This window comes from Desmodus rotundus, chromosome 6 (assembly GCF_022682495.2).
Source record: "Desmodus rotundus isolate HL8 chromosome 6, HLdesRot8A.1, whole genome shotgun sequence".
Classification (NCBI taxonomy): domain Eukaryota; kingdom Metazoa; phylum Chordata; class Mammalia; order Chiroptera; family Phyllostomidae; genus Desmodus; species Desmodus rotundus.
In genome coordinates, this window is record NC_071392.1 from 88,270,046 (window position 1) to 88,294,704 (window position 24,659).

Genomic DNA, 24,659 nt, shown 5'->3' on the forward strand with positions numbered 1-24,659 from the left:
CCATGGGAGCCAGAGGCGATATCACAGGTTTTGTTATTGTTTGTTTTGCTTACATTTGTTCTTTGTAAGAATTCAGCCTCTGGAACCAGATACAGCTGAGTTCCAGTTCTAAGTTCTGCTGTTTATTAGCCACAGAGGCTCCCATTTTATTCGATTGTTTTCTCACCTACTAATTAGGGAAAAAATTACATGTATACTTATTTTCTGTGTATTATAAGTGAGTCAGATGCAGGTGAAGTCCTCAGCAGAGTGACCGTGACATAGAGCTTAGACCAGTCTGTCTGGATATACTCACATATTCAGAGATCGTGAAATCAGATTCTTCTCCAGAGAGAGCCCTCAGGGTATCATGTTTTATACCATACAGATGAAGAATAATTCAAAGAAGCAGCATGTTTTCTTTTGAGCAATGAGATCATTCTTGCCCCCCTGAAGAATGAACTTCATTTTATATCTATTTGGGGGCCATTCCTATCATGGACTGCTCAGGTTTGCCTCTTGATGATTAATAATAAACGTTCAAAATGATCATTGGAACTAAAATGAATGGAAATCACAGTTCAAGCTCAGATGCAGCAGTGGTCACCATCAAAAAGGCTGCTTATCTGAGGTCCAATGTCTCTAGTAATTAAGTTCCTTAAAATAAAGTAACCTTTTTATTTTAATCTGATCGGAAGAATAGACATTTGTCCATGAACAATTAAGCTGGTGATCTTTATGCATGAATTACTTTTGTGAAGAAAAGATTTTCCCCAGGGATTTTTAGAAAGGCTTTCTGGTCTACCACTTAGAACAAAACACTGTCAGCTGAAGATACCTTACCAGGGACTTGCTCTGGATGTGTGATTATTACGATTAAATTTGGGGAATGAACATTTGTAACATTAATGTCCCTGGAATCCTTGCCCCCAAATGAATTTCAAAGCAGGGTTCCTCACATTGTGGAGGCAAAAACAAAAAACCAAAAATCAAAACCATGCACTTTTATGGTTAATCAACACTAATCCCAGTTTCCGCCTTTAAAGGAAAACGCTACGGGAAAGATGCGGTCTTCTGTGCGTCAGTTTCGAGGGAGAACCCAAAGCAAACCTGCATGAAAAGGAAGTATTTCAGGAAACACAACTGCTTGTCAGACAGCTGACTGGTTTTAGTTTCAGAATAAGGTTTACATTTGTGTAGTAATTTCAGTACCAAAATGTATATTTTCTATGTATTTATGTGTACTATATATTTCATAGTTTGGGAATCATTTACTATTAATTACTTTAGGGCAGGGATTTTCTGTTTTGCTCCATTGAAATAAAATGTACTCAAATGTGAAATGCTAAATCAAAATTTGAAAATCCTGAAGTGAATATCTGAAAGGTGGTTATTTGTAATGACATTTACCAGTATAATATCAGTAAACACTACCTGTGTGTGACTATCTCCTAAGCTCCAACAGGCCTTCACTTCTTCTTAAAGTAGTATTTCTGTTTAATGGTCTAAAACAGCCACTGGCTTATGGTCTTTCTGTAAAGGACCCACAGTAAGTATTAATGGTTTAAGAGTTGCCGGTGAAACAGTTTCTGAAGCCACTATTTCCTCTGCTCTGCCTCTGACAATGTGTCAACACATGAGCTGGCCTGTGTCCCAATAAAACTTCACGTGGACACTAAAATCTGAAGGTTATGTACTTTTTGCATGTAATTTAGCATTCCTCTTTTTATTTATTTTTAATTATGTAGAAATGTGAGAACTACTTTCAGTTCCCAGGCTGTGCAAAAGCAGCCAGCCCCAGGTGGCGTTCAGCCTCTAAGCTTCTGTTTGCAGACCTGGGAGCAGAGGCTGGGAGCCGGCACCAGCATCGCGCTGATTCACTCTCCCTCCACTTCTGAGACCTTCACTTGCTAGGCTTCTTTCTTTTGTGAAGCTGAAGTGTATCTTTAAGTAACTTCTACCTGTGGATTCTAGAGTGTTCTCTCTGGAGCCAGCTAGAACAAAGTCTCTTCTTCCTTTGCCATAGCCTAAAACTGTGGAAGGTCGGAGGAAGCCACTCGGACCCTCATTGGCTTCTCTGTCTCTTAGTGTTTTTTCACCTCTTCCTGGATATTTATGTTCAGTGACTATTCTCTCTCTATGTGTGCCTTAATTTTCTAATTATTCCTCATAAAATGAACACACATGAAACAGAAACTTTATTGTCTGTGTAATGGAGCGCTTGGGAGAATTTCTGCTTCCCAAGATCTTTGTAGGAGGCATCAGTGAAATGCGGTGGTTAGGGGTAGGAGTTGTTGATTTATATCTTTATTTTTTAAATATAATCTACTTCATTATAAAGATAATGTGTTGGTAAATGATCGTATCATCCTGGTATCGTGTCCCATGCTTCGTCATACTGGTCAGCACAAGCAACTGTACGTACTGACTCATGTATTGTTTAATACTTAACTTCTATAAACTACACTTTCCTTATGTGTTTATTGAAAAAAGTTGACAATATGTAAAAGTTTGTAAAAAAGAGAGTGACATTAGATAGAGGTCATAAATCCATTTTCTTAGAGTCTCATAAAGCTAACCAAAAAAAAGTTATTAAATTAAAATGGTTCATCATTATCTTCCAAACAACTTCATTTACTTCATTCATTCTCCCAAGTACCCAATGGCACATCAATCTTATTGTCCAGATGTCCTAAGAAATAATTATGTCTTATCTGCTTCAATGGAGACTAAAGCCATTTATGATGTTAAAGAAAGATGAGAGATCAATAGTCAATAGCACGGAATTTTCCTCAATGAAAATATATTCATTTTTACTTATAAAGTTCTGACTTTGTCAATATTAAACATGGTCTTAAACTGAACCATCTTGAGGAAGTAAATTCCCTTTTATTTTGCACTTAACAGGCTCCGGCTTGAATGACGGACAGTGGCATGAGGTTCGTTTCCTGGCGAAGGAAAATTTTGCTATTCTCACCATCGATGGCGATGAGGCGTCGGCAGTTCGAACTAACAGTCCTCTCCAAGTTAAAACTGGCGAGAAGTACTTCTTCGGAGGTAAGACCACCGTTTTTTATCGGTTAACTAATACGTCGCTAACCACAAAGTTTCAATCAAGTTTGATCATGAAGTATTTATATTTGATTTCACGGACGCAGTAGATCTCAGGAAGAAAACAGTCACAATCCATTGAGCCCAAAGAGCGCAGCAAATCTGTTTCTACGTGCTAAAGGTATCACAATGATGTCACTGTATTCTCCTGGTCCAGTTCAAATATCTGAGGTGTAAAGCATGAGGTTCTGAATCTTCTCATTCTCATAACAGTCCTTGGATTGCATTGGGTTGGCCAAAGAGCATTAAGCTAAGTGAAATATGCCAGGCAGTGAAAGACAAATACCTTATGATCTCACCTATAAGTGGAACCTAATGAACAAAACAAAAAAGTAAGCAAAATATAACCACAGACATTGAAATAAAGAACAAACTGACAGTAACCAGAGAGGCAGGGGAAGGAGAAAAACAGGGGAAAGAAGGGGAAAGGCTGTCAAGGAACATGTGTAAAGGACCCGTGGACAAAGCAAAAGTGGGGTAGGATTGAGGGTGGGAGGTGGGAGTGTGTGGGGCAAAGGATAGTGGGGTGATGGGGGGGGGGAATGGAGGCAACTGTGAACGACAATAAAAAAAAATCTGTTCAGTTTTTCCCGTAAAATAAAAGGACACATTTTTCATTTTCACCAATAACTTCATTGATTTGGATATTTTGAGTATGTTGGCTATCTCCCACTATTGGCTTCTAGTGGGTAGAGGCCAGAGGTGCTGCTAAACATCTTCCAATGCATAAGACAGCCCCACAGCAAACAATCATTTGGCCAAAATGTCAATAGTACCAAGAAACTTTGCAAACCACTTTTGACACGTTCAATCAGTCACAGCACCTTCTCCATACACTGTACAAATCTTTTTTTTGTTTTTTTCTTTTCTGGAAATAATAAAGTATAATATGCCAAAAATGTTGCATATTTTCTTCCATCTTCTATATTAAAACAGCTACATAAAAATCCACCAATTTTGATAGGTTTTTTTAAAAAGCACACCGATATGACAGCTGCCACAATACCATCTAACAAAATTGTTTCAATTGAAATTAAAGACAACTAAGCACTACTAGAGCCATCGTATGAAAAAAACTAAATGAACTTTTTGGCCAGCCCAATACATTTGTCACCTATTGCTGTGTAACCAATTACCCCAAAATGTAGCGGCTTCCAACAGCAAGCATGATCTCCCAGTTGCTGGAGATCAGGAGCTCAGGAATGGCTTGGCTGGAAGTCATCCCCACGCTGCTGCGTGTGGCTGTATCATGTGAAACCTTGAAGGGTCAGAGGTTCTGCTTCCAAGAAGGTGCACTCGCTTGGTTGACAGTAGCAGCTGGTCATTGACTGGGGAGTCTTCATTCTCCTTCATGTGGCTCTGATCCCTCAGGATCTGTCTTCATCATGTGGCCTCTCCTATAGGTGATTGGACTGAATGGGGGTGCTGAGAGGGGAGGAAGAAGAGAGATGCGAAGGGATGGGGGAAGGAAAGGCATAAGCAAGAGAGAGTTTCCAAGAGGTAAACCCAAGTTTTCCTATAGTTCCCTGTTGTGAATGCTTTCCGCCCATGTACTTATACAGAGCTTATTGGAAGTGAGTCACGGAGCCCAGCCTGCACTCCAGGAGGGGGATGGCACAAGGGGACCGGTTGTTGGGCCCATCTTGGAGACTGCCTATGTATATCTTGGTTATTAAGTAATGAAAAGATGAACAAAAAGGAAGATTCTCTTAATGATAAATTTTACTGAATATAAAAGAGTATTGTAGTGTAAACCTAGCATATTTTCTGTATTAAGAAATGCATCCTGACAGAAAATGATTTTTTTTTATCAGTGACATATGGAGACATCTTTAAAGTGCTAGGTTTGTTGTTTAGATCACTATGTCTTCCATTAGGTTATTGCCTGTCTCATTTTAAATCCTGCAATGTGAAGTTGAAACAAATACGCTGCATTAGAAAAGGCTTTGGTTTAAACTTTTTATACACGTTTGCCTCTGGGAATATGGCTATTAATATTCACATATGTATTTGTTCATATTAAAAAGCTTACATATCACTATATTTATACATTTTTCTAATTATTAGAATGCGCCTGCTTGGCAGCACTCAGCTTATATGGATGTCTTATTCCCTACTGTATCCCCAAAGGTCTGAGAGAAGTTCCTGGAATGTAGTAGATGGTGAATAAATATTTATGAACGAACTAATAAATTCTAAACAATAGGGAAGGCACGCATTTTGTTCCCTGTTCTCTAAAGGAAGACAAGGAAGCCCTAGGAGCTTTCCTGACCTGGCTGCTGAGTTTGTAGCCAGTACCTGACCTCAAGCCCTCTGACCCCCCTACCAAGGCGTTTCTCCCTCCTGATACGATGTTGAGAGACAACTCAGAGACAGAAGTCCTGACCTACACCTCTGCTTCTGTATTTGTCCGCGGTATTTCTCAGAAGTTAAACCTACCTAAGTTTAAAAAGGCTCTTAATAAATATTGGATGAGTGGATGGAAATCTGACAGGATGTCTTATTGATGTGAGAGCAAGCCCAGCCCAGTAGCCCAACAGGTTTTTCTTCAAAGACATATTTAATATGACGGGCTTTTGGCCAACAGTTTTTATTGTTGTCCTAGGCAGTGGGTCACAATGGGCAGTTAGAGAGCTATTGATAATTCCTACCCGTGCAAATGACAGGGGAGTATCTTTGGCCATGGATGAGCTTGCCGAATGTCTAAGGTCCGTTTTGATCTATTTCCAGCTAGATGGGTAAGCAAACAGCTATAACCACAAATTTATGGCAAAGAGTTTATAGGAGATGAGGGCTTTATAGATTGCTATTTACTTTACAGATTTTCGTTTTCAAACCCAGCAGTCAAGAGCATATTTCCTCCCTCTTGGGCTGCTGATCTGCCATTGAGAAAAGCTGTCAGCAGACGGTCTCCATGCTTCCTTGGTTATATGAGATCTGTGTAGAAAATATCCAGTCATGTACTATGAAAACTAGAGACATTTATTGAAGAAGATACAAGAAACATTGTACACAGGACAGTGATGCCTCAGTTCGCTTCAAAGTAGGCATCTCTTTGGGGACCTCACACAGTTCTCTCAATCGCCTTCAGCTGCCCCGTCGTATTTTCCTAAATCTCATTGAGGGTCTGAAATCTCTTCCCTTTCAAAGGTGATTTTAGTTTTGGGAAAAGCCAGAAGTCTCAGGGCACCAAATCTTGGCTGTAGAGGAGCTAAGATATCTGAGTGATTTGATGTTTCACCAAAAATCTCTGCACAAGACGTGATGCATGAGCAGGTATGTTGTTGTGATAAAGCTGCCAATCACCAGTTGCCCATAGCTGCAGCCTCTGAATCATCCAAATATTTCTGAGGAGGAATGTTCAAGGACACAAAATTTGATGCAGATTCATTGCTCTACTCACTCAGTTATTTTGAATGTGATGGCCACACAGTACATATGCTCGCTCAACTGCATCTCCTCCCCACCCCACTGACTAGTACAGCGAAGTCGTCATTGTTCACACATGCTCATTCCAGTCCACTCTCCTTGGCTGCCAGGTTACATCGATATTGTGCAAACCTGCCCTCATTATATTAAAATGGCTGGACTTTTTCCGGACAGACCTTGTATGTAGTTAATGCTATATGTGGAAATTATGTTTGAGAAAGATCAAAAGGAGGTTTCAGCTGGACTTCAGGGTGGAATTCAGAGGGATCAGGCTGAGTGAAGCAGGGAGGTGATGAAACTTAAAAGTAGTTCTCCCTCTTGCCAGGCTAGTGCTAAGGTAATACTTGATTTTGAACAAGCTCTTGCACCTAATAAATGAGAAGCCTGTTTCTTGCAACTCTCTTCCCTCCCTGCATTTGTTTCAGCTTTACCCTTACCGGAAGGTAGTAAAAGACATCTTGGACCACAGCTTTTCTTCCGTCTCAGGCTATCTCTTGGCAGCTGTGGCTTATAACTACTGTACTTTCATTTAGGATACTATTTTTTGCTTGCCTTTTAAAGGTCATAAATTGGGGATTCTCCATCAATTCAGATTGCCAAAGTAATCAGAGAACACTTCCCATTTCAAACTGGTTTTACTTTTATCTCAGCCTGCAGGCTGGCTGGTTCTAGACTGAGTTCATTACTCTCTTGAATATCTTGCTGCACACAGCAAGAAGGAGCCAGTGCACGTCAGCATTTGAGCATCACCCAATATCAGAAGTCTCGGCTGGCACCTGGTTTGCCTTCCAAGGAACAGCAGGTGAGAGGATGACCACCTGTTTTTTTTTTACAAACAACAAAGACCCCAGCTTTCCAAGCCTGTAATATCCCAGGCTTCAGGGCTTGGTACCTAGCACAGGCAATTTCAGAAACTTTGTAGGTTCTGTCACACATAGCATCCTATTTTTAAATATAGTACCAAAAATGGTATTAGTTTGAGTTAGTTAGGTTCAGCTCTGAGTGGCAGAGACAGCGATGGAAAAGGGGGAAGTCAGGCTCTGAAGGTGCCCGTGGTCTCCGTGGAAAGTCAGGCTTTTTCCATCACCCAGCTTTGACCATCCTCAATGTTTAGTCTTCATTCGCCTTGTGATCCCAAGTGGCAGTTTAAGCTCTGGATATTATATCCAAATTCCAGGCAGAAGCAGGGAGAAAAGAATGGTGGGCGGTGCTCCACTTCTTCTGAGGCCACTCAACTGAGTCTCCTGTTGTATAGGAAACACCTCATTGGATTGTGCTCACAGGGTCCCAAGGGAGGTGGGTAACCAAGTGCCCAGCTAAATGTCCAAATCCATGCAGGAAGGGAGAAATAAATATTGGAGGCTAATTAGAAGTCTGTGTAACAACTTCTCTATTTAATATTAAGCAGTTGGTTTTGATTATAGTCTGTGCACCCAATTTTACATAATAAAGTGGCATCCAATATTATTATTTGCTCCTTGGGCAACTTTTGAAAACCTGTATATGGTTGCTTAATCTAAGGATATTGAATTTTGGAAATACATTTAAGTGGATTTATTTCCTTTCCAAGTTTTCAATTATCCCTCATCCTAGCCTGAAGCTTTTTATAACAAATAATTTACAGTAGCAAAATTAAATAGTTTTTTTAAAGCAATAGGATATTCTCTAATCATGCATTTACATCTCTCTGCCATTCCCAATTTTATTTCTGTTCCCCACAAAAAGCCTAATTCAATACATTTCTTGGTCTTAAATTAAAGGAGTATTATTATCTAACCATTCTTCAAAATGCTAAAAGTTACTGGATTTAAGGCTGGTTGTTATTCAAAAGCTTTTCTTTTTAGCTCTGAAGGCGAATGGTGGGCCTTTCATCGTTTGTGTGTGCTGGAGCTACGCGGAAAAGGGGAGATGTGGTCATGCTTGTTTGAGCTGGAGAAATGGGAATGAGGAGGCCAGAACAACTAGCTTTGCATGTAGGAAACTGTCTGTAACTTTAAAAAAAGTGGATTGTCTCAGACGTGCAACTGAGACATGAGATCCGTGCAACCTTGTATTTTCACCTTTTATCGTGAAGGCGCACTCTTTCCCTAGACGTTAACTTTGGAATTTACGGATGTCCTCTGGAACTGATGCTGAGGGCTAGGGAACGAGTCCCTAGGGGGGACTCGAGCGCCAAGCCCATAGGTTTCTTGGGAAACATGAGCCAGACAGGAGGTTTCAGTGGAAAAGCAGGTTTTATTGAGCAAAGAGGATGAGAAAGAAAAGCCACACAGAGTGATAGGCATCCAGCCATCTCTAGAGGTTGGTCTTATACCTGTTTGTAATGTCTATGGAAATCGCTGGTGTGGGAAGGACATTGGGATTCACTTGAACCTTTACAAGGCATATTTCATGTTCTGTGTTCCCGTTGTGGCATGGGTAAACGATACGGCAGGGGTGAGGAACCATTAATCCATCTTCGCAGGAATTTTCTTCGTTCTGGAGGCTCCTCGTGGTCTGCTTACATCTCTGGTCAGTCGAGTTCCCTGTCAGGCAGCACATAGCTGGCCTTTGACTAAACTTTGTGTGATTTTAGTTAATTTATATAGTTCTCATGCCCTGATCCTATATTAAAACACCTAGTTTTTCCTTTAAAAATAGCTCTAATGTTTCCTTTTAAAATTTTTGATAAATACTTCTAAAATTTATTTTTACATTTTAAAATATTTTTCTTTGGACAGGTGCATTTTCTAATTTTTGTAGGGGGGCAAAGAAAAAAGTGCTTTCAGAGCAAGGAGAATGGCTTCCTTGTTTACATCACTATTTTTCATTATTTTAATGCATTTGAAATTTTTTCCCATCACCATTTATTCCCTCTATACCCTCTTCCACCTCCACCCGCCCCCCACCCCTCCATAATCACCACACTGTTGTCCTTGTTCATGAGTTCTTTCTCTGTTTTCTTTTTTAGGCTCAATCCCTCCATCCCCCAGCCCCTCCACCAGACCTGTCAGCCTGATCTGTATTTACGAGTCTGTCTCTATTTTGTTTGTTAATTCGGTTTCTTAGATTCCACATATGAGTGAAATATCACTGTTTTTCAACTTCTAATATAACAGGTGCTTAGCGCATGCTACATGAACAAAAGAATGTAACAAAAACCAATGAGTGATAGGACTAATGCATCTGAGAATCTCAATAGAAATAGAAATAATTGCTCATTTTCCATTTGTTGCTCAGACAAGCGGTGGCTACGTGTAGGAACCCCAAAACCCCAAAGCTAACTCGAAGGATTTCACCATGTTTTCCACTTTAAAAACCCATACATACTCTAATGGTAATATTCATGAGATTTTTACTGTGTTCTAGAAACTACTATGAACATCTTACTTAACTTTTTAATCCTCAAGATGGTCCTATCCGGCAACTATTATCATTAACACAGGTAGAAATTAAGCCTTAAATTATGTGATTTGCCTAAGAACCCTCCACTCCTAAGAGTCAGTGAGGATTCGATTCTCAGTTTGGATGATTCGAGGCGCTCGCCCCTAAACAACGTAAATACATTGTTCACTAGATACCTGCATTTTGTTGGCATTTTCTTCATTACTTTCCAGGTAAAATTGTAATTACTGCTTTAAATGCTCCACAAAATATTCTTACATTAAAACTTAAATTAAATCCATCAGATCAGAATAAATAGGCTGAAAAGCCCAATGAGCTCTGTCTTAGCAACCTCCCAAAGACAGCTGCTCCTCCCTCCACTTCCCAGCTGTCCAAGGTCTGCGCTCGATGAGGAATGTGCGTGACACTGCCTCCTACTGACCCTTCACGTGCCATTTACAGGAATGAGACTTAACGTATAGAAGAGTACTTGAAAATCTGTTCTGTGATTAGTGGGAGTTTAGGAAAAAATCTCTTCTCTCCAGAGTCCTTTCCGTAGGGCCTCTGCAAGAATACCCGAAATGCGCCCATCACACACTCTTTGGGGTGAAGGAATTAGAAGCACTTGTGAAAATGCAAGTGTTCTCCTAAAAGGTTGACACATTAAGCCATTATCAGCCCGCAACACCTTAGCAGGAATTAGTTGATCAGAAAGCAAAGATCTTGAGAGAATTAACTGTTAGGAAAACATCAGAGAGCCGAGTGGGCCTAAATAAGCTGGAGCTTATGAAAAATATCTAGAGGCAATTTTTAGAAAAAAATGTGGAGTACGTTAGGACAAAAAAAAAAAAGGATGATAAGTCAGGATGAGAATGCAGTGTCATCTTAACAAACAGTACAAGAGAAGCAAGGTGGGGCTTCTTCACTCGCCTTTTCCCCCAGCAGTCCTCCCCAGGGAACAGGGACTTCAACCTGGAAAAGGAATGGGAGTGTCAGAGGCGGGACACTGGAATCTAGTGCAGTAAAATCCGTGAAGAAAAGAAGAAGCTTCTGGTTTCCTGTAAGAAAAGCTCTTAGCAAAGGATGGAGATCAGGGATATAAATGTTACTCCCCGCTAAAAACAAAACCCCGCAGTTCGTGAATCCAGCAACGTGTGCAGCGGGGAGCTGTGTCTGGCACAATTTTTTCTGTCTCCAAACTACCCAGGGCCAATGAAGGCAGCCAGCTGCTTCCAGCTGCAGCTGAGACAGAAGGTCTCTCAGACACAGATGTGAACGGGCAGGGACTGCTGTCATTTGGTCATTTGCAAAGTGGGACAGGGCAGATTCCTCTGCCAAAAATATAAAAATTGATTATTAAATGGATGATTTATCAACGCTTAGTAATTAATGAAGCAATCAAGAATTGCACCACAGATAGATCGCCTCAGGACTTTTTCTTTGTTGTTGTTCATTTTTGATGGAAGTGATAGGTTGAAAGATCAAGGCGCTTTCATTGACAAGGGATCCTCATTGGAGGAGAGGCTCCTACCCTCGGGCACCCACACACCAGGTGGGAAGTACTGAAGTTTAGCCAGACTGCAGGAGCACATCCCTCCCCTGTCTAGAAGCAGAAATGGCCAAGCACTCGACAGATACCATGACTTCGACTTGCCTTAATAAAGCCTTTGGTAAAACCTGTTACAGCAGAATCCAGAGTTGAACATAAAAGCTATTATTAAATTCACTAGCTTTTCCTCTAATATGCCATTTTGACCTCAAGCTCAATAGACATAGACCAAGAGAAAAGGAAGGTGCTGTCTTTATAGAGTCTTATGACTGTGACCTCTCCACGCTCACTTGGAGGCTGGGAGGAAAAATAAAACAGAATTAGGAATGGGCTGAGAAAACACCATAAGCCCTCAGATGACTTGTGCCTGGTGGTTCACGGCCAGGGGGTTGTGCACCCCCCACACAGAGGTAAATGCACCCTATCTTCTACCACCACCATGGGTAGCAGAGTGATCTGAGGGGGAGGCAAGTGAACCAGAAGAGTTACAAAAGGCTTCCTTCCTCTTTACGAAGTCGTGGTAGAAGTTGTCTTTGAAGCTTCTCAACCTTGGGGAGGCCTGTTACATTTTGTAAGCAGCTGGCTGGTGTATCTGTAACATAGGCCGTGACTGCCCCAGAATCCAGGTCCTCCAGCCTTGAGGGTGTGACGCAGCCCTTGGGGAGACGAGGAGGAGGGCCGAGGGCAGGCCTCTCCTGTCTGCTGAGGACGGTAGTCTGGATGTGTGGTTCTTAGTATCATCTATCAATTGTCTTCAGTCACTAGCTCAGGTCAGTTTATAGCTGTCTACTGATGCCTAACTTTTTTTTCCTGCCCTTTACTTAGGGACACTTATGCTATAGAAAGAGTGAGGTCTTTAAGCAGCAACTCTAATGCATTACTGTCTTCCTGTTCCTGGGAAACATTTTTTTTTAATCAGGGAATCTAATAATAACATCAAAGCGAGTTGATCAGATTCACAGATGACACAGACCTGGGAGGGGGAGCAGAGAGCATGGTGGGATGGTTCGAGATTCAAAGGAAAATTTAAGGATGTGGGGAGAGGGGAGCCCTAGTGCACTGTGGGTGGGAATGCAGACTGGCACAGACACTGTGGAAAGCAGTATGGAGACACCTTAAAAACTTAAAAATTAACCTGCCTTTTGACCCAGCAACCCCACTTATGCGAACGTATCCGAAGGAACCCCAAACACTAATTTAAAAGGACATACACACCCCTATGTTCATTGCAGTGTTACTTACAATCACCAAGATATGGAAGCAGCCCAAGTGTCCATCCATAGATGAGTGGATAAAACAACAATGGGACCTTTACACAATGGAATTCTATTTGGCCATAAAAAAAAAGTTTACCCTCTGCGACAGTATGGATGGACCTGGAGAACATTATGCTAGGTGAAATAAACCAGTCAGAGTTAGACAAATACCATGTGATTTCACTCACATGTGGAAATAAAAAACAAACTGAACTAACAAAGAAAATGGGGACATACTCATAGGTGGAGAGCAGGCTGACAGTGGAGGAGGGAGGGCAGAGGGGAGGGACTGAGCAAAAAAGGAAAAGGACTCACAGACATGGACAACAGCCTGGTGATTGCTGGGGGGAGGGGGTATAATGGGACGAAATGGTAATGGGAGAAATACAATAAAGATCAAATAAACTTTAAAAAAAGACGATGTGGTACATATACACAGTACAATACTACTACTCAGCCATAAAAAAAGATGAAATACTGCCATTTAAGACAGCATGGGTGGACTTGAGAATATTATGCTAAGTGAAATAAGTCGGCATAAGCTGAGAACCATAGGATTTTACTCATATGTGGGGTGTAAAACTGAAACTCATGGACACAGACAGCAAAGTGGTGGCTGCCAGAGGGAAGGGGGCGGAGAGGTGGGGGTGCAGGGGGCCTAATACATGGCGACAGAAGGGGTTTGACTTAGGTGGTGGACACACAGTACAATACACAGACCTAGTATCGTAGAAGTGCACAGTTGAAACCTGTATGACCCTATTAACCAATGTCACCCCGGTAAATTTAATAAAAACCAAGAACAATTTTTAAAATAAATAAATAAACCGAACTAATAAAAAGAAAGAAAAAAGAATCAGTGTTCATTCAGGCTTCCATTCGACTACTAACTAGCGGCCTCAGTTTTCCCATGAACTACAACAGTAAGGGTCTGTGAACTAGGCAAGCGGCACGCACACCTGGGGGCTGAGGCGTACTGAGAGCCCAGATTATTTGCCTAGCCCTTTATTCAGTTTGTCAGAGCGGTCCGCGTAGTGGTGATGGCACCTGAAATAAGACAGTGGCTGTGACCATGGAAAGGCGCTAAAGCACAGACTGAAAGGGTATTGGAGCACAGTATGTTTTGATGGCTACGTGAACGGGAGGGCCTGGTGACGAATTCAGGGTGACACCGATGATGATGACCGTGGTTACTGGCTTGGACCACTGGTGAGACTGCACATATCAGTCATGTCTGAGAAAAGAGGGATGTTTAAGTTCGGAAGTAAAGATGACATTTTACATATCTCTAATAGCAGGCTTCTTTCAGACATTCCTGCAGAAACACCTCATCGGTCCTTCACTGCATATGTTGAAACCCCAGAAGAGGTCCCTGGGGAGTCCCCGGCTCAGCACTGGCACTGGAGACCACCGTCCCAATTGTGAAAGTTGGGGAGGGTGGTGGGAAGGAGGAAATAAGCGCCGAAGTCCAAGTAGGGAGGGACACTGGCTCTATGGGGTGGACAGAAGAGAATCTCAAGTAAAACTTAAAAAGAGGCAGGTTGAGTAGTGGACTTACTCCTCCTCCATCTCAGCTTTCGGAAGCACAGACCACCTCTCAGGGGCTTTTCCACGAGGGTCCTCACTTAGCAGTGACCTCATCAGCAGCGTCAGGAACCCGGAAAGTTCTCCGGCAGCCATCAGCCTTCGCTCTTCTCATCAGAGCAGCGTGCCTCAGGCAAGCGGTTCTCGGACCCGGCTCCTTACTGAGGTTTGCTGCCCTGCGGCTTTGGCAAGAGGTAGCATGGAAACCTTCATACGAAAAGAGAAAGCTGTTTGCATCTAGCTCATATGTCTGCAGAGTGATAAGGCTGCTTAGAAACAGTGTTCAGATCATCTTAGTCTGCATTAATTGAAGCGTGAGAAACAATAGCTGTATTTTCTTCTACACGGGTTGAACTGTATCTATTATGTGTTCTATCTTGGGTGACAGATTTTAAGAAAATTAATTCATTTGAATGTATTAAGAAGAGGACAAAGCGGAAAATGTTCTGTAAATTGCCTTTTTTGTGTGGGATGAAAATATCCATAATGGCAACCAAGTGGACAGAGTTTCGGAAAGGAGAGCTCCCCCTGTTTCTTCCTCTCCTTTAAGAGTGTGGGCCGGTGCAGAGGCCACTCAGCAGTTGCCTGCCTGACCCCCGGGGTCCACACTGCCAATCAGCAATCAAAACTTTCAGCAGGGCCTCCTGGGCAGAAAAGAGGTAGCAGCCTAGGGAAAGAGAAAAATAAGTCCAACGCGGTGACGATCCATGTGGGGTTTTACTTATTTATTTTCTGATAGAACTTTCACAAACACATTTCCATGGATGTGAAGACTTGGGGAATGTTGGCTTAAAAGCATACAGGTGATTACAAGAGGGAAGGGGGGTGGGCAGGTGGAGGTAGGAAAGAGTAAAGGGGCGAGAAATGGTGATGGAAGGAGACTTGACTTTGAATGGTGAACGCACAATACACTATACAAGTGACATATTATAGAATTGTACACCTGAAACCTATATAGTTGCATTAACCAATGTCACCCCAATAAATTCAACAAAAGCATTTTAAAAAGCATAAAGCTTGCTGTGACACAGGATTCTTCATTACTCCTAACGTGTGAATGTACAACTGGCAAATTTTCCCTCATTTACTTGACCGGTTTATTCACTGTGATCACCAGTTCTCCAAATCATCTAACTGACTGAATGAAGCGCCTGCCACTGATGGGGACTTGTATGTGTGGAAACCAAAGCTGCTTTCTTACCCAGGCTAAGTTTCGGGAGACAGAGATGCATGTCGGGCCGCACTTCCTACACAGGTATACCCCCTTACTACTAAATAAAAGAGGAGCTCGCTTCAGTGTTCAGGCAAACTCGTACTAGTCTCACTTCATAGCCAGTCATCCTGTGAGGCACCACATACCATTGTCCCTATTCTACCGACGAGGATATTGAAGCTTGGAGTATTTCAGAACTGGTCGACGGCGGGGCAGGAATGCATACTCCCTTGCACTTAGTAGGTACTCAGTTTATGTTGGCTGAGTTCAGTTAGCTTAAGCAGCATCCTGTATTTTACGGAATTGGCGTGTGAAGATGTGTACCAACTCTTGCTCTGAGGTAGGCTGTTTGAGAAAATACCCTACAATATAAGCAAGGACTCATGCTGAGCTAATGCTTCCAATAGAATAACCTTGAGATCTCTTATTGTATCCCAGTGCTATCGGCACTAGTAAAAGTTGATTTGATTTCTATTTTTCTTATGTTTGCTACAAATGAAGGGAATAGCCTTAGGAAAGTGATTTGCCTGGCATTTGATCTTTATAAGGGAATTATACTTAATTAACTTATTTCATTTTTAGGAAGTTACTAATTAGGTGATTTGTTGAGATTCTAAAGGATTAATCTTTTGGCTTCCAGCATGGAAGTAGAAACAGAATCTACTATCTTAGAGAAAACAAAATCATCGGGAGTTCTTGAGCCCCCAAAGAAAATAAACGATTGAACAAAAAAGAAATGGCAATAAGGGATTTTAATCTCAGAATTTAAAGTGAAACAGAAACTGATGAAATCTTACGATCAAAGTAATTGACTTAAAATAGAAATAAATTATTTATTCATCTTAGGGTAACATTTTTCTTTGTAATACTAATTTTTTTCCTTGGAAATCAAACCCATCTACTCCATTGTGTCATATTCTCGATTTCACAGCATGAATTGCTCTACTGCTGTATTATCAAATTAAGCTTTATTGTTCCCAACATGGAACTTAACATTTAGTATCTAAAGGTCATCTTGCAAACGTGAGATGGAAAAAAATATGACTTAGCAGCTGAATCCCGTCACACCAGTCAGAAAGGAAGGGCGCGACGAATGAGCAGTGTGAGGTCGCAGCGGTGGGGATGAGAGAGGCGGGCCGCGCATTTCCAGCTGCATTGAGAACCGGTGAAAATACTGAAGTGTTGACAGTTAGGACTGGAGTAAGTGTATTCGATATGACCCTTCATTTGAGGAGACAGGCATGCTAGCTCTTGAACTTCAGGTGGTCATAGTAGGTACTATGATGATTTTGTTGGCTGTTAACTACAAGTAAAGTAGAGAATGCCCCATTGGATGATGGTACATTTCCAAGTCTTAGAGCTGTTAGTACTTAATTCCCTTTTACTGGCAGCTCATGTCACTGCAGCAGCACACCTACCACAAGCTACACCTAAGGGAGTTTATTGAAGCACAACCGTATGACAGGGAAGTGTTAGAAATGAACTTGGACAGAAAAACACTAATTCAATAGCCTGGATCTTTTTAAGGTGTTGGGATTCTTACGTTTGGGGTTCACTGATGTCTCATTCCTCTAAAAAATAATCAAGATAAACTTTTTTAACCATCACCCACTAATGAAAATCATCAGTTAATACCTTCCTGCAGAATTTAGAGGTGGAAGGGAACTTAGAGTCCTCTAGTAACCAGTCCCCTGATTGGTAAGAAAATAAAGGCTTGGAGAAAAGAAATCTGTTGAGATCGTAGACCTAGTTAGTGACAGAGCTGGGATCAGAACCTGGGCCAGTAAATGTGTAGCTCTGTCCTTTTCCACCATCCGGCTCTGAGTCTCTGCTCTGTCAGTGCCAGGGCCCGGCTGCTGTTGTCTCCTGCTTAAGTGCAGGCTCAGGCTGTGCCACTCTGGTTAACAGGCCACCACAGTTCTCCAGAACTCTACAGAGATGGGCACAGCATTCTATGGAACAAACCATGGAATTTTTCTCCTACTTCAACAGTGAATTTGGCAAGTGTTACAATTCAGTGTTAAGTCTAAATATACTGCATCTTTTAGCTTTGAGAAAATATGTCCCCGGGAGTCCTGGCCATTACTTGCCTACTGGGTGTGTGATATGTGTGGTGTTCGAATAGATGGCCACCACTTTCATGTTATTTTCACATTATTCCTGCTTGACAAGATGCTCACTGGTTAGAAGTATTGTGAACCCACCTCTACCACAAGGTAGGAAGTTCCCAGGCAAGTTAGGAATTTCCCAGCATGTTGCAGGGGCCAGTCCTCAAATGGACCTGTGTCATCTCTGGGCAGGGGGAATTCTCTGCTTCAAATTTCCAGTCTAAATATTTTATTTTCCCACAGTAAAAAAAAAATTACACAGGATCAAATAAAAGTAGGAAGATTGTTTTAATCCCTTTTCAAGAGCAAAGGCAATTCGTGCTGATTTTTTTTTTTTAAACCAGCTATGGAATGTGGGAGAGGGTGCTCTTTGTTCCATTGTTAACTAAGTGCCCTGTCGATCAGTCAAAGGGGGGTGGTTCCCTCACGCCACCAGCTGTTAGAACGAAGCAGCGTATTATTAAAGCCTGTTAGATCAGCATACTTCTTTTCCAATTTTTAATAGCAGGTTTGTAAATCTAATTTAAACTGGAAACGTTATAGGGAGTAACTAAAGCAGCCCGATAGAGACTTACTTCATAGTAATCAGCACTTTAAATCAGCCTCTGAGGTTAAAGAAAAGAAAAAAAACTCCATAAAAGTCTATTTTCATTAAATAAGGGTGAAAATAATGAAAACTCTGTTTTCATTAAATAAATACTCTTATGCATTACATTAGCATTTGCTAGTTTGTGCTCAGGTGTAGAGAAAGGGTGAAAGGATGCCCACCAAAGTGCTGATGGGGGTCTCTGGAGAGGAGTGTGAAGGCGAAGGGATGTGCTCAGGTAAGCCTGTCCTGCTGCTTTAAGATTTTATGTATTTATTTTTAGAGAAAGTGGAAGGGAGAGAGAAAGAGAGGGAGAGAGACATCACTGTGAGGTTGCCTCTCACCCGCCTCCTACTGGAGACCTGGTCTGCAACTCAGGCATGTGCCCTGGCTGGGAATTGAACCAGCAACCCTTTGATTCACAGGCCAGCACTCAGTGCACTGAGCCACACCAGCCAGGGCCGCCTGTCATGCTTCTATATTGTTTGAATTCTGTTTCATGGGCTTCTTGTTTAAGGAAGAATTCATAAAATCATCTTAATAAGGTACTTTAAGTAGCAAATGTATGTTCAGTGGCTTCCCTTCTAAAGAAACACAAAATGCTTCATATACATAATTCTACTGTCACCGAAGTGTCTACCTTGACAAATTATGAATTTATATGTAATGTCAATAATTATTGTCATTAAAATAAGATAATCTGTGTATACAGGAAGGTAGCTGGATTTAGCAAAGCAAGAGAATTTTCTTTTCAAATTGTAGTAATCATTATTTAATTGGCTTACATACAAGTTTCAAATATTTTTAAAAGTCAAATAGTAGATCCAATGAATAGGGCTTGATTTGCAAATGTTACTCATGTCAAAGATTTTTTTTTTAGGTTAGTTTTAAAAACTCGAATGCTGGACAGTGAATATCAGGAAAGGCATTTTATATCCAGAATGCAGTATATCATTTATTAGTACAAACGATACTAATAAATGATATACTGGGCTGATAAATTATATTAGTATATCGTTCTTCAGGGTAGTTTTCCAGATAAATCAGTAGCTACCCTGCTTTATCTTTATTTTGACCTTACAATTTCTTAGCTCTGGTGCAGTTGGGAAGGGAATGCACCCAGTCAGGTCGGTTTAGTTTATCTGCACCAAGGAACGGCCAATGGTGTGTGTGCTTTAGGGGTCTGCAGATATCCAGGCCCCTGAGCAGGGTGTTAATTCACTGACAGGCAAAGACATGCCTTGTGTCACCCTCTTACTAGGTAACTCCGCATGAGACTAATGAGTACAACTCAAAAAACGTTTCATTAATTCCTACTTCTGAATATTAATTTGTATTAATGATATGATTATACCCTATCACAGGCATCTCCTGTCCTTATTTTGATTAATCCACCTGGGAAGCCAGATTAGCACTCAAACGGTTTTGCAGGAGGCATCATGAATCACGTTGAGGAATAATTTCCAGCCGTGCCGTGGTGAAGTTTGAAAAGATGCTTATATTTCTGCACATCCTCAAAATGAATCTCTCCATTTGAAGAAATCCAGTACACGGTCCACAGAGGACATGGAAGGTAGCAGAGACAGCATTCGAACTCAGGACAGCTGACTCTCAAGGCTTGTACTCCTTTCCTCAAACAAGGGAACTTTGCCCCCACACACAGGGAGCATCTTTGAGTCTGGGTTTCCCAGGGCCAGTCGGTCTTCTGACCACCGTGCTGAACACATTCTATTGAGGTTTCCCTCCAATTTCCCTGTGTTTCCCTTTTACTGACATCGCTTTGCCTGACCTGTGTTTATGCCCCAGGTAAAGCGATAATAATGTCCAGTAATAACATTTACCTGAATGGACAGAACCCAGCTCTGCATGCCCCATGATGTTTGAATCCCATACCTGTCCAAGAGCAGCTTCCATTACCTCGAAGTTTAGGGGTGTCAGCTCACTGCTACCCCCAGTACAGCAAGCCTGTCTCCTCCAATGATGCTGAAAGGAGAAATATTTTGGAATAGAAGTATGCCATTTATGTAAAATGTTACACTTATAAGTCACAAATGCACACACACACACCAGCCAACCCCGATCATGTGTAGTGTGGAGATAATTTCTCCGTGCTCTAGTTTTCCTGTTCCATAGGAATACTCCTCAACCACACGATCCCACTGGTTTGGCTGTCACTCAGGCTTGATGACCACCACCACCTCACCGACCAAGCACTTCAGCTGGGTGCACAGGCACGGTCCCCTCTGCTCCATAATAGCTTTTGCACTTTCCAAGACTGGAGCTTCTTATCAACCTCTAGCCCCTAGAGATTCCTCTTCAGGCCAGCTCGTGTGGCTCTAAAACACCTTGCAGCTGGTCATCATAACAAACCACGATAATTGCTTATTTCCCTTCAAATTTTTTAAATTTGGATAAAGTTTAAACCCTATCATTTCACACTTACTTTCTAACATGCCCTCCGCATTACTGAGAGTCCGGCTGGACCAACATAATCACTCCTCCCTGCTGTTTTGCACGTACTCTGTCAGGGACAGCTTCCTGTTTACCTCTGAGGCTGAGTTTAAATACCCCCTTCCAGGAGACCTTTCTCCCTTCCCACTCCCCCAAGCCTTCACTGTTAGATGTTCCTTCCTTTGTGTTTGCTTAAGAATCTGTTTACAGTCCTGTTACCATTATTCCAGACTGACTGTAGACATGCCTGTCTCCTCCAATGTAATGTGTATTTGTTCCGTAGCAATCACATAAAAACTGTTAGCGGGAGGAAGGGAGGGATGGAGGGATGGAGAAAGGAATTGTCTGAGAAGTTAGATGAATTTCTCCTGAGTTTTTTTTTAAATAGCTGCACTTACTGAAGTTGTCACAGCACAGTCAGCGTTCAAGAGCATGAGGTTTTGGAGTCAGAAAGTATCTGGTGAGAGCTGTCTTTTACCAGCAGCGCGAACTTGTCTAAGAGCAGTGAGCAGCTGGTGATCGGCATTGTCCGGTGAATGTTCTCTTTTTTAAATAAGTAGCCCCCCCACCCCGAAACCAAGCCACACCTCACGTCACATTTAAGTATAAGAAACTTTATTCATCTTAAAAGTTGGGTGACATAAAGTTGGATTATATGCATTCAGAGCAGAATGTAGATTATGACAAATAAGTAATAGCTGGTAACTTAACGCTTTTATTTTATGAGATTTAAAGTCTTGTCTCTTGAGTTTCGTTTGAACAAAGGAACCCTCCATCCATAGATGGATGTGGGCCGTGGAAATACTTGTTCATGATCTCTCGTGTCTCTTTAATGATAACGTTACATTGTACTCATGCTGCTGCTTGTCCTTTCCAAGGGGATTTCACATACGTTTCACATGCATCTGACGTGGCAACCACCAGTCAGTGTCCTGTCAGAAAGGTTTCCAGGCTCCTGTGTGGATTTGGTCTTTTAAAGAAGACTCGGTCCCTACATGGAAACGTTTACTTACTCGGCACACCACCTCAGTGAGACCCACAGCAATTTCAGCTGTGCTCATCCAAGGGCAAAATGAGGTTTGGGGATTTAACCCCGTGGCCCTATTAAAATATAAATAACTTATTTACCTGAGAGTAATAGAAACAAAGAGAGACTCAGAACAGTAATGAAAGGCGCTGTTAAAACTATTAATGAGTGTTGACCTTCTAAAGTGAAAGAATAACAAAGAAAAGGGAAAACAGGAAAACTAAGACCTCTCCCAAAGGTGAGAAGCATTCAGTGAAGGAAGAGGCCCCTCCCTTGCATCCCTTCTGGGTTTATGCATCTCCCGTTCTGAACGGGAGGGCTGAAGCATTTCTTAGGTTTATAACATACCTTGTGTCTTCCATTCCAATCTGTCAGGGCCCATGCATCTTTGATTGGCCCATTGGTTATCAATGCCAAACCATGTCCAGATAATAGGCAGTCAATGCATGCTTGTTGAATTGCATTGAACTCTCCCCCAAGGATACAGTTATGCCAACTGGAAGCCCACATAGTGTTTTCTAAACATTAAGCAGTTCAGCCAAGAGGAAAAAAAAAGCAAAAAGGTAAAATAGGTCCTTTCCCTGCATGAGCTACAATAAAATACAGCTTTCTGTGGGTTTTCCAATAGGAGATAGAGCTATCCTAGCCATAATCTTAGTTTGGTGCTAAATATATTATTCACGATGTATAATTAGGATGAGTCACTTGCTTTCTAAAGGAGATGTGATAATGTCAGCAGTGAGACCGAAATTGGCCATTTTCCCCCCATAAAGCTCTGTGCCTTCCCCCGACAGTAAGGTATGACTTTGCAAGGAGAACGTGTGAATAAAAGATGCATCGCACGCTATCTCAGAGCCTCATTTTAATATTTAATTTTACCTTAGGCGCGTCTCAGTACACTTGAGAAAGCCTTTATTTACTTTTATTTCTTCGCATTAATTTTGTTGCTCTGAAATACACCAAGTGTTTCATTTACTGTGTTAAATTAGTTTTAATATTGTGAGTATAATGTTTTACTTTTTTTGAAGGAGATTGTATTCCGAAATTCATTCAGTGCTGGACGACAACGCTAATTGTGAACCTTGTTCTCTCTCTTTTATTTATTTATTTTTTTTTTCAGCGAAAGCTGATGGGTAGATGGCAGGGCACTTCATTCCCAGGCAGCAGCTCACTGCTGTGCTTGCTCTCCTCACATCAGTGCAAGTCTCTGTGTTCTTGGGGGCACAGAAGAGGGCATCAAAGCAGCAGAACCGCCCCCCCAGCAAACTCTGCTGCCAAATGGAGTAGATCTAGTGAGCAGGACCAGTCACAAGGAGGTGAAAGGAAGAGTGCTAATAATTATTAATTACCTATTTCCTGCCAGGCATAGTATCAGGTATATTACATGGTCTCTCATTTACTCTGCAAATCGACAGGGCTGTTCATACTTCACAGACAGTCCACCGGGGTGAAGGGAGGTTAAATGACTTTCAAAGGCGTCATAGTAAGCATCGGAGAGGAGCCTGAGTCCAGGACTTTCTGACTAAACACCCCAGGGTGAAATTCTTGCAGGCACGTTGGTGTTATACAAATGATTGTGGACTCTAGGAACCCGTGTTTATTAGTCTGCACAAAATGAGCTTTCCTAGACTTGATTTATTTCTTTAAAGTATCACTATGGCATTTCCCTGTTAATTCTATTATTAGTAGTATTTCTGTAAATTGGGGGGAAAGATCTCTTTTACTTAGCCTGTAGATAGGATCCAAATATTGCACATCACATCTGAGTCTTCTACTGATCTCTCGGCGAGGATTACCATATTTTGTCGTGCGTAATGCGCGCCCGTGTATAATGCGCACCGACATTCTTATGCGCATTATACACGAGATTATTATGCCCGTATGAGTAATTATTATCCCCGTGTATAATGCATATCTTTATTTTTCCCTCAAAAATTTGGGCAAAAAGTGCACATTATACATGGCAAAATACAGTATTGTGGTTGAAGGAATCTAATCTATCCAGCTCAGAATCTGTCTTTATATTTGTTAATTTGTAACTATAATTAAATTTACTCATTTTCTAAAGACCCAGTTAATACCATGTTAAATATCACTTGAAATATATATATCTTTTTCCAGTTTTACACATTTGTTTTTTAGGTACATTACTCGGCATATGTATAACATAAGGAAGGGCTGTGGATTATGAGCCATTATTTGTAATAACCCCAGAAATTCCCCAGTGGCACATATGTAAATCAAGAGCCATCATATTTACATTTAATTATAAAACTGATGGGTAGCAATGAAAAGTGGTATATTCTGAGTGGGTGGCATATTAAGTCCATACAGTTTTGTCATTTTTACTTTTATTTATAGTCATTTGAAAGCAACATAATTTGTCTGAATCTGTTTTAATAAGATAGTTTTATATACATTTTATGTGATAGCCTACATAAATTCCCTTTGTAGTTAATTGGCTGAAAATTGAATTCTTTAGCCACACATTTGTTGTTTTGAAAAAATGTCCCTATATCTGCGTTTTGCTTCCTTGTTTGGATCAAATGTAAGTAGATATTTTCCTTTTTTTTTTTTAGAACTTATGAAGTAAATGTTATGTATTAAATTAAATGGTATGCAAAGGTAGCAGTTTTCAGTAAACTCCAAGACTTTATTTTGTTTGTTAAAATGCCTGGCTAACATATGTTTACTAAAGATAAGGTGGCTATTAGAAAACAATGTTCAAAAAGTAAAGACAATATATGCTTTCTACCTTTTTTCTCATCTTCAGTAAAGTAACTATAGATGAACTGTATTTGAATTATCCATCATATTTTGGAATTATGTTTAAATTTAGCACTGAATTCTCACATTTAAATATCAGGGAAAATGAAGGAGTTTTACGTAGTAATTCTATAAAGAGAAATTAAGATAAGACCTGGGGAGAGAAGGAGGATTTCAGCACCCTGAATCTTTTCCAAACTTTTGTCCATTCTGATATAATTAGGCTCAAGCTTATTT

General features: G+C 41.2%; 1 protein-coding gene across 1 annotated transcript in view; it reads left to right on the plus strand.

Moving 5' to 3' along the window:
* The window catches only part of CNTNAP2 (contactin associated protein 2), a 1,617,197-nt gene that overhangs the window by 868,821 nt on the left and 723,717 nt on the right, over positions 1 to 24,659 (plus strand). The window contains exon 9 of the mRNA XM_053926665.1: positions 2,887 to 3,036. Coding sequence (XP_053782640.1) covers positions 2,887 to 3,036 — 150 coding nt within the window. The remainder of the gene's footprint in view (positions 1 to 2,886; positions 3,037 to 24,659) is intronic.